This window comes from Panthera uncia, chromosome C2 (assembly GCF_023721935.1).
Source record: "Panthera uncia isolate 11264 chromosome C2, Puncia_PCG_1.0, whole genome shotgun sequence".
Lineage (NCBI taxonomy): Eukaryota > Metazoa > Chordata > Mammalia > Carnivora > Felidae > Panthera > Panthera uncia.
The window spans coordinates 45,270,450-45,282,060 of NC_064810.1; the positions used below are offsets into that span (position 1 = coordinate 45,270,450).

At 35.9% G+C, this 11,611-nt stretch overlaps 1 protein-coding gene across 1 annotated transcript; it reads left to right on the plus strand.

The window, feature by feature from the left end:
* Positions 1-1,450: 1,450 nt before the first annotated feature.
* LOC125920870 (olfactory receptor 5H2-like) lies at positions 1,451-2,380 on the plus strand. Its single transcript, XM_049628054.1, has one exon. It carries the CDS (start codon positions 1,451-1,453, stop codon positions 2,378-2,380), a length of 930 nt encoding a protein of 309 aa, XP_049484011.1.
* Positions 2,381-11,611: the final 9,231 nt, after the last annotated feature.

The window sequence follows — 11,611 nt, forward strand, 5'->3', positions numbered from 1 at the left end:
GCTGCTGAATGTGGAATGCAATAGCTCACACCGATAATGCCACTGATGTGGGTGTAGGATCCATTTTCTGAGGTCTTAATATTGCTCCCTTGATTGATTTAGCAATGAAAATTCTCTTTTTCCCCCCTGAACTTTTGTTTACTTCTCTCCATATTCCAAATCTAGAGTAGGTGTTTGGCCAAACCTACATCAAGTCCCCTCATTCTATGTGCAAGGGGATGGGAAAGTTTCTAGAACTGCTGGCTTCTAGGCTGGATGACAGCTTTTGTCTGCCACCAAGACTCATGTGGTAGAATAGAGGGTTAAATATTATCCATCTAATAAATGATTTACATCCATTTCATAATCTCTTTACTACAACTTTCTGAAGTTACTTTCTATGCCCTCCTTGTTTTTACTTTATGCACAGTCTCTAATGGGTGAGTCATATATAACTATGCTTTTAGTCACCCCAACGCCTCCCAAGTCATTTCTGTTAAGATCTTATAGAACAATATTGCTGAGTACGTCTCACCTGGATGGTCCCAGAATGCTCCTTGCAAAAATTGGCCAGTACGCCTGAGTCCTCAGTCTCAGTTTTTGATGACCATCTATCCAGGCACCAAGCGTCTTCTTCCTTCACTGACCACCTCCCCTCACATGTAATAGGTTGCCGAGTCCTAGTAACTATACACTCTGACTTATTTTGATCTATCACTTTGTCCCACTCATCACCCCCAACGTCATATCACACATGGACTAAGAACTTCACATGCTATTTGATCAACTGGGGAGAATTTATATAATGCATATTATTACAACGAAATTATGAGCTACCAAATTAATCTCTACATTAATATCTCACAATCTGTATTTTGTACAAAAACTCCCTTAGACAATTCTGATGTATAATTTGGTTTGGGAATCACTGGACATTAGTAACAGCTTCCTGATTAGTATCCTTAACTCTACTGTCCCCTCCCTTCAGCCTATTTACTACTAGTAAACATTTAATTTAACAAATATCTGATGATGTCATTCCACGTCTTAAAACTTTCAGCCCATGCCTATTGTTTGGAAAATAAAATTGAAGATATTTCACAGGGCATTCAACTCTGTATAATCCAAACCCTTCTAACATCTGCACTTTTGATGCTGCATCAATGTTCTACACACAGAATTTCCCTACTTCATTCAATTGTTACTCCATAAGTTTGCTCATGTTCAGAATGTTTTTCCTGTCTTCTAAATCTGCTTATTCTTTACATATTTTGAATTGAAATAATTGTGTTTTTTCCAACATAACAATTCCCCCAAATAGCTTCCATGTAAGAGTAAATAAAATTAAAGGGTCTTCAGGCTAGTGTACGGTTTTATTTCAGTTACCCTCACTGAATTTTCTTTTATAAACCTTAATGAATGTTCTTTTTACATTTAATGCTTTTAATTTCAGATGCCATCTATTAAGAATATGGGAACTAAAAATGCAACAGAGCTAAAAGAGTTTGTTCTCATGGGACTTACATATCAACCAGAGTGGCAAATTCCTTTGTTCCTGGTATTCCTAGTTATATATCTCATCACCATTGTGGGAAACCTTGGTCTGATTTCTCTCATATGCAATGAGCCTCAGCTTCACATCCCCATGTACTTTTTCCTTGGGAATCTGGCATTTGTGGATGTTTGGCTATCATCCACAGTGACCCCCAAGATGTTGGTCAACTTCTTTGCCAAGGGCAAGATGATCTCTCTCTCTGAATGCACGATACAATTTTTTTCCTTTGTAATGAGTGCCACCACAGAATGTTTTCTGCTGGCAACAATGGCATATGATCGATATGTGGCCATATGCAAGCCTTTACTTTATCCAGTAATTATGACCAGTAGACTATCCATGCAGCTATTAGTTTCATCATTTGTAGGTGGACTTCTTCATGCCATAATTCATACAGGCTTTTTATTCAGATTAACGTTCTGTAATTCTAACATAATACATCACTTTTACTGTGACATCATGCCATTATTTAAAATTTCTTGTACTGATCCTTCTATTAATGTTCTGATAGTATTTATTTTTTCTGGATCAATTCAGATGTTCACCATTCTGACTGTTCTTGTCTCTTACACATCAGTTCTCTTTACAATCTTAAAAAAGAAGTCTCTACAAGACATAAGGAAAGCCTTCTCCACCTGTGGAACCCATCTCTTATCTGTCTTTTTGTACTATGGTCCTCTTCTCTTCATGTATGTGCGCCCTGTATCTGCACAAGCAGATGATCAAGATATGATGGACTCTCTATTTTACACTGTCATAATTCCTGTGTTAAATCCAATTATCTATAGCTTGAGAAATAAAAAAGTCATAGATTCACTGAGAAAAATGTTAAAGAGAAAAGCTTAGATCTCATACTAATATCTATTCTCCTTTCATTAAAATGACAAGATTGTGCAGATTAGATATTGCTATGTGTTGATTAGTATTAAAATTTTTTTGCAGTTATAATTGCCCTAATCTTTCATTTATTTATTTTTAAATCTTTGCTTATTTTGAGAGAGAGTGTGCATGCATGCATAAGAGCAGAGGAGGGACAGAGAGGGAGGAAGAGAGAGAATCTTAAGCAGGATCATGTTGTCAGTGCAGAGCCCAACATGGGGCTCGCTCGATCTCACAAACCATGAGATCATGACCTGAGCCAAAATCAAGAGTCAGACGCCTAACTGACTGAACCACCCCAGCACCCCATTTGCCCTACTGTTTTAATGACTTAAGGTGGGAGAACCTGATAATCTACTTAAAATATTTGTCTTTGCTAGTCAAAAACACACAAGGAATTTTAATCAGGCATTCCTATCATACTTAAATAATTAAAGGAGAAAACAAAAATGAAAACATTTCACAGGCTTGTACATTCTTCAGTGTGACTTTATAAATGCATTAAGTGCTAAAATACATAGTGCCTCTGAATAGAACTTGATTACTATGTTTTTGATCCTTATACAGCTTGATAGCCTGGAGACCCATATTGAATTTAGCTTGATAGTATAGGCAGATTTGTGTTTGAGTGAACAGAGGCAAATTCTAGGAATTCTGCAGCCCTCAAAAGGTTTTTCTTTCCACTTATTTGAAGCCTGGTGAATTTTGCTTCTTGTGGAGATTCAACTTTCATGTCACAGAAAGAAATAAAAAGAAATAGGAGAAACAGGGTAAAAATGACAAAGGTGTTAAGACAATGAAGACAGGGCCAAACTATAAGAGATGCTTAGCTTAGTGTGCTTAGAGGGAGCAAAGGCAAGTTGCCTCTCATTGTCTATGATGCCTTCTATGGGTCCTTTCTAACTATGTTTGTATGTGGTTGGGCAATCTGGAAAACTTCACTAATAACCAAAACTAATAAACTTCAAATAGGGCTTCAAATGTACATTACCAAAGTCCAAATAATGTTAAGTTGATAGAATGTCATAGCATGCAGTGAGTGGCTCAGAGAGACATGAAAATCAACAAGAGTTTAGATGTTTTGTGCCTCAAAGTCCATTAATGTTACTTATTATTACACTCCATTTGCTAAATTTAATGAGTGATTCATCTTCAAGTCCACTCCACCTTTCCTCTCTCACCACTAATTCTGTACACCGTCCTACTGATACCACTAAGGCTCTCACTCCCATAATTACCTACCTCTGTGATTTGTGACACTCTATAGTTACTTAACCCCTTCCTCTTGCTGATTCTCTTTTAATTCCAAAAAAAGGTGTTAGGTTGTTCTTTATAAGCATAATTCAGATTAATGATATCCCTTTTCAATAACATTTAATAGAATGTCTTTGCTACTAGCTTATGTGGATATATGGCATATATATATCTGGACTTATGTACATATATATATATATATACATGTATTTGTTCATGCGTAAGTCCAGATTATATGTTATATATCTACCAGCATCTTTTCTACCCTGCATTTATTCACCCTGGCATTGAGGCTTTTATTTTTAATTTTGTTAGTATTTATTTATTTTTTAAGGAGAGAGAGACATAGTGTGAGCAGGGAAGGGACAGAGAGAGAGAGAGGGAGACACAGAATCTGAAGCAGGCTCCAGGCCCTGAGCTGTCAGTGCAGAGCCCTATGCAGGGCTGTGAGATCATGACCTGAGCCAAAGTTGGGTGCTTAACTGACTGAGACACCCGGTGCCCCATTTTTTTAAACCTTGGCTTAATTCTGAAGTCCCTTCCCTCCTAAGTCCCCTAACAGGTCCTGTGTTAAATCCATATAGAGTTACTGAAAGCTTTTTAGACATACCTCACTCTCTCAGGTTCAGCATTTTTCTCATATGCATCCCTCCAGGGAGAATAAAATCCTCCACTCCACACCACAACTACCAATTTTTATTTGCAATTGAAATGATATCTTTTCTTCAAGTTCTGTCTTAAATGTTACAACTTCCTTGATGCATTTGCAGATTACCTTAAAGAGGATAGGAATGCATATTCATGTGAAGCACTGTTAGTTTATTTATCCTTAGATCACACTTGGTCTTCAATAGTACTTATTTTTGGTCTACACACTTAGATGACAATTTAGAAGTCCTAGAACTCTTTCTATCTTGTGCAGTGCATAGGGCATGACTTACACACAAGGTCCTAAGTAAGTATTTGTGAAATACTTATGAAATTTAAAAATCTTACAGCCTAAATACGTGGAATATAGTAGACTGTCACTCTTTTTCAGTATGGTCATGAGCTCAGAGAGATTACTAGGTTTGGTATGGCTGCTGCAGGCCAGCTCTCCTTCCTATTTCTTTCATGATAATCTCAACTATCATAAACCAATAGTGAATTCTTCTTCTTTTTTTAAAAAAAAATTTTAACGTTTATTCATTTTTGGGAGACAGAGAGAGACAGAGCATGAGTGGGGAAGGAGCAGAGACAGGGAGGCACAGAATTTGAAGCAGGCTCCAGGCTCCGAGCTGTCAGCACAGCAGCGGCTCAAACTCACGAACCGTGAGATCATGACCTGAGCTGAAGTCGGACGCTCAACCAACTGAGCCACCCATGTGCCCCCAATAGTGAATTCTTCTTCTTAACACTAGATTTAGCACCTGGGAAAGCATAACAAAATATCAAGGAGAAGCCCTTTAATTAGATGCTTGTTTAAAGATATAAAACATATAAATATTTAAAACTAAAGTCATTATTATGTATTTCTGGAAGTACAAGTCACAAGATTAAAACAGGTAATCTGCCCTCTTTTTGTTTCTCTGAGGAGATACCCTCAAGCCCCAGTAAAGGAAATGAATGGATCACAGTCCAACTGCTTTTACTCTTTAAGCTTGAAGAATTCATGTTATTTCATATATCTAGAGCTACATTGATTTTTGTTGCTATATAATATTCCCTTTGTTCTGCTTTTTCTTCTCAATTGTCTAGATTTTTTCATTCATTTGTTGTTATGACACCAAAGCTAAAATAATAATATGAACTACTACTGTGTATTTCTTTAGCCATTAGAAAGGTATGTTTTCCTGTTTTTTTCTTTGAATGAGAAGTTTGACATCCAGCTGTGACTCTGTGAGCATGATGTGTTACCCGTCAAGTCTTACTTTAGGCTGGATGAGTATGGGACAGACAGTTGGGGGCCTCTCAGGAGCTCAGATTTCCTCTGCAGCCCCCTGTTGTATATGTCAGGTCTATAGATTCCTTTATTCCAGTTTGAACTTCAGTAAAATACCAACTACTTTATTCCTTCTAGAAATTCACCAAAAAGCTTTGCCCATTGGTGTAATCCTATTATCATTTCTGTTATAGATCTATTCATTTTATACATTATTTTTGTCATCTAAGTAGCATGTTCGGAAAGAGGTAAAATATACATCTGTGTAAAGCCCATATTTTAATTCTGGTGATTCCTTTAAAAAGAAACTATGAAATTACATATGTATTATTTAATAGATATTTAGATGTAAAGGATGATATCATAATGCTAAATTCACCTAGTTGTCTGGAACTACCACTGCTGATGTGGGATTAAACCATCCCTTAGAAATATAGATAACATACTTGAAATGCTCTTTATTATCAAGGTGCATTCGCTTTCTTAATCTGGAGATTTAAAAGAACTCACAGTTCCTACAAAAAGCTTATTCACAGTGAAGAAAACCACCAACAAAACAAAAAGGCAACCTACTGAAAGGGAGAAGATACTTGCAAATGATATATCCAATAAGTGGTTAATATCCAAAATACATAAAGAATTTATACAACTGAACACCAGGAAACCCAAACAATCTGATTAAAAATGGGCAGTGGATCTAAATAGACATTTCTCCAAAGAAGACATACAGATGGCCAACAGACAGTGAAAAGATGCTCAACATTACTAATTATCAGGGAAATGCAAATAAAAACGACAATTAGATACCTTATACCTGTCAACATGTCTAAAATAAAGCCACAAGAAATAACAGAAGACAGGGGTGCCTGGGTAGCTCAGTAGGTTCAGCATCCTACTGAGATGCTCAGATCATGGCTCAGATCATGATCTTGTGGTCCATGAGTTTTAGCCCTGCACCGGGCTCTGGGCTGACAGCTGAGAGCCTAGAGCTTTCTTCAGATTCTGTGTCTCCCTCTCTCTCTGTCCCTCCCTTGTTCACACTCTGTTCTCTCAAAAACAAACACACATTAAAAAAATTAAATAAAAAAAGAAAAAATAACAAAGGACAAAAAGGATGCATGCACAAATGCATGCTCTCATGCATTTGGTGAGAATGCAAACTGGTGTAGCCACTGTGAAAAACAGTATGGAGGTTCCTCAAAAAAATAAACAGAATTATCCTATGATACAGTAATTCTTCTACTGAGTATTTACCTGAAGAAAATGAAAAAACTAATTCAGAAAGATATATGCAACCCTATGTTTATTACAGCACTGTTTACAATAGCCAAGATGTGGGAGTGACCCAAGTGCCTATCCATAAATGAATGCATAAAGAAGAAATTGTAATAGTGGAATATTACTCAGCCATAAAAAAGAATGAGATCTTGCCATTTGCAAAAACATGGAAGGACCTAGAGAGTACTATGCTAAGTGAAATGTAAGTTGGAGAAAAACAAAGGCCATATGATTTTACTCAGATGTGGAATTTAAGAAAAAAAAACAAATGAACAAAACAAAGAAAAAAAGAGACAAATATAAAAAGCAGACAAATACGGAGAACAAACTGGTGGTTATCAGAGGGGAGGATGGGTAAAACAGATAAAAGAGATTAAGAGTACACTTACCATGATGAGCTGTGAGAAATGTATAGAATTGTTGAATCACTATATTGTACATCTGAAATATAACACTGTATGCTAATTATACTTGAATAAAAATTTAAAAATAAAATAACTTACAGTTCCTACCTCTTTAAACACATATAGTATATACATTTTTTTCATCACTTTCCAATACTTTCTATTGTTCAGAAGATTGTTGAAAAAAGTATCTTAGATTGTATTCAAAGAACCAGGTTAAGAAAAAAAAATAAACACCAATCAACACTAGAACAGTATTTCTCAACATCTAGTTTGTAGAGTAGCTATGGTAAAATCTTACTGAGTATGTGTATTAGGTGTATGTCACAATCTCTCTGGTATAGGCTTTCATGTTGTTGTTCTTTTAAAATGGTGGTCTTTAAACTTTAGTGAACATTAAGATCATGTGGAGAGTTTGTGAAAACATATTGACAGGCTCCACCATTAGTGTTTCTGAGTCAGCAATGTTAATTCTGTTGGTTTGAAACCATACTTAAAATAATCAGTGAAGCAAAATTTGTGTAATATTTAGAGACCAGTCAAAATAGAGTTTCTACACATTCTTTATCTCCTACTTAAACACAATATGCAAATATTCTAAAGGTTTCTATCTTCTGGCTTGTACTTTCCTCCCTGCTATGGGAGGGGGGGTCCAGATTTCATTTGGGCTTCTGTTTCAAAGGATGAAGAATTGTGGACCATTTTATAACTTTCTCTTGGGTGCCATGATTGAAAGTGATGATAGCAAATCAAAACTCCATTGCCTCATTTGAGTAAGGTTAATGGATAGGACCTCAGTTAATTAAAAAAAAAAAAAAGAATTTTCAAGCTTGTTTAAGACACAAAGCAGATGAACATATGGGAAAGGGGGAGGAAAGAGAAAAGAGGAAATAAACCACAAGAGACTCTTAATAATAGAGAGCAAACTGAGGGTTGATGGAGGAGAGTTGGAGTTGGGCTAGATGGGTGATGGGTATTAAGGAGGGCACTTGTGATGAGCACTGGGTGTTGTATGTAAGTGATGAATCACTGAATTCTACTCCTGAAACCAATATTGCACTGTATGTTAACTAAAATTTAATTTAAGAAAATGAAGAAAAAAAAGAAATTTCAAGCTGGATCAACTTTAGGTTCATCATTATCAATGAAAATTCACAAACAAGATGTTCCAGATGTTATAATAAAGTGATGTTTACCTCTTCTGACAAGGTAATTTCTAAATGAGACTTATTTGGAGTATATGCGTGGCTCAGTCAGTTAAGTGTCTGATTCTGCATCTCAGCTCTTGAACTCAGGGTTATGAGTTCAAGCCCTGTGTTTGCCTCCATGCTGGGTGTGAAGCCCACTTAATTACCTACCTACCTACCTACCTACCTACCTAACTAAAAGACTTATTTGTGGGAAGCAGCTAACAGTAGCATCATGACATTTTCTTCTATTTTCAATATAAAGCAAGAAATTGAATAAATCACAATGAATTGTTTTATTAGTATAGGATTTTCCAGTGTAGCAGAATCAATATGATTATATAGATATAGATCTATAAGAAGAAATCTTTATAATATAAAGATTTTTTAATACAATATTGGCCCATATAATTATTAAGTCTGAGAAACTGCCGTTTGCAAGCTAGAGACAGGGAGAGTCTTTGTTGTAGCTCAAAGGCCTGACCCAGGAGAACTATGGTATAGATTCCAGGCCAAGTCTGAGTCCTCAAATCAGGATCACCAAGGGCAGGGAAAGACCAATGTCAACCAGCCAGGCAGAGATACATTCAGCCATCCTCTGTCTTTTTCGTTTAATTCAGGTGCTCACCATAATGGTGAGCTCTATCTGCTTTACTTAGTCCACCAATTCAATACTAATAACTTTTGGAAATACTCTTACAAACACAACGAGAAAAAATGTTTAATAAGATATCTGGACATCCTGCAGTCTAGTCAAATTGACACATAAAATGAAACATCATAAGTCCACCCAATGTCACTTTGCACACACACACACACACACACACACGCAATTCCTTAAATTATATTTAATCCCCAAATTAGGACAACAGCATGGTGATAATTCTGCCTCACATGATAAAAGTATGCCGTGTACATCGAAAATGCACTAAACCCTTCCCCAGAGGAGGTGAATTCCTTGAGTAATATTTTCTCATCTTTTTGATATCTGGTAACTTAAATATTATGATGTCAAATTAACAATGCTTAATTACTATAAGATATAGGCAATACATCTTATGTTACACGGATAAAGGAATAATAGTGAAAAGAAAACAAAGACATTTGCTACATGTACACATACAGGCACGCAAAAACGTACTCATAAAATTAAGGAGGCAAATACTCATGGCAATTGCTGTCCTCATTTCTGTAACTGATTATGTATATATAGCTAGAATTTATAACTACAGTCCTCTATTACCCATTGCATATTCCCTCTGCTTTCAGTAAGTACCTAGCCGGTCAGGTCCTTTACGTGATGGGGTAACACAAACTTTTATTCCTAAAGAGTCTGGGCCAATAGAAGTCCTTCCTACATTAATTTTTTGAAGTTTTCTATTGACCATAATCACAAGGAATGATATACTGAGAGACACCCTAAATGATCTGTATTCCAGACACATTCATCCTTACCTCCACTGTGGACTAGTCCCATTTTCCCTTGATAATCAGCATCAACCACCAGAGCCAACACAGTAACTTCATTTTTTTCTGACCATTCAAGGAATGTAGAACTCAAAGAAACCATGCTGATCTTTTTTTCTTTCTTTCAAGATTTTATTTAAATTCAAGTTATTTAACATATAGTGTAATATTGGCTTCAAGAGTAGAATTCAGTGATTTATCATTACATATAACACCCAGTGCTTATCACAATAAGTGGCCTCCTTAATGCCCATCACCCATTTAGCCAATCCCCCCACACGCTTCCCATCCAGCAACCCTCAGTTTATTCTCTACAGTTAAGAGTCTCTTATGGTTTGCCTCCTTCTCTGTTTTTATATTATTTTATTTTTCCTTCCCTTCCCTTATGTTGATCAGTTTTGCTTCTTAAATTCCACATATGAATGAAATCATATGGTATTTGTCTTTCTCTGACTGAGTTATTTTGCTTACCATAATATACTCTAGTTCCATCCACATGGAAAAAGCAAAATTCATTCTTTTTGATGGCTGAGTAATATTCATTGTGTATATATACCCTCTGCCTTATCCACTCATCAGTTGATGGACATTGAGGCTCTTTCCATAATTTGGCTGTTGTTGATAGTGCTGCTATAAACATTGGGGTGCATATTCCCTTTTGAATCAATATTTTTGTATCCTATTTTTGTATCCTATAGATAAATTCCTGCTAGGGCAATGGCTGGGTAGTAGGGTAGCTCTATCTTTAACTTTTTGAGGAAATTCTACACTGTTTTCCAGAGTGGCTGAACCAGTTTACATCCCTCCAACAGTGTAAGAGGGTTCCCCATTCTCCACATCCTCACCAACATCTGCTGTTTCTTGAGTTCATTTTAACCATTGTGATAGGCGTAAGGTGGTATCTTGTAATTTTGATTTGTATTTCCCTGATGATGAGTGATGTTGAGCATTTTTTCCATGTGTCTATTAGCCATCTTTACGTCTTCTTTGAAGAAATGTCTGCCCATGTGTTCTGCCTATTTCTTAATTGAATTATTTATTGTTGGGGAGTTGAGTTTGATAAGCTCTTAATATATTTTGGAAACTTGCCCTTTATCCAATACTAAAAGTTCTGCAAGAATTATTAAAGGGGCCCTTTGAGTGGGAAAGAGAGACCAAAAGCAATATAGACTAGAAAGGAACACAGGCAATCCACAGGAACAGCAATTTTACAGCTAATACGATGGCACTAAATTCATATCTATTAATATCTATTCTTAATGTAAATGGACTAAATGTTCCAGTCAAAACACACAAGATATCAGAATGGCTAAAAAAAAAAAAATACCCATTGATATACTGCTTATAAGAGACTCATTTTAGATCCAAAGACACCTCCAGATTGAAAGTGAGGGGGTGGAGAACCATTTATCATGCTAATGGATATCAAAAGAAAGCTTGAATAGCCATACTTATATCAGACAAACTATATTTTAAACTAAAGAATACAATAAGAAATGAAGAAAAGCACTATATCATAATAAAGGGGTCTATCCAACAAAAAGATCTAACAATTATAAATATTTATGCCCTCGACTTGAAAGAAGTAAAAAATATAAATCAATTAATAAACAAACTTAGAGAAACTCATTGATAATAATACAATAATAGTAGGGGACTTTAATACCCTGCTTGTAGCAATGAACAC

Coding starts and splice junctions, on each gene's coding strand:
- LOC125920870 (XM_049628054.1), top strand. CDS start 1,451: ATGGGAACTAAAAATGCAACAGAGCTAAAAGAGTTTGTTCTCATGGGA.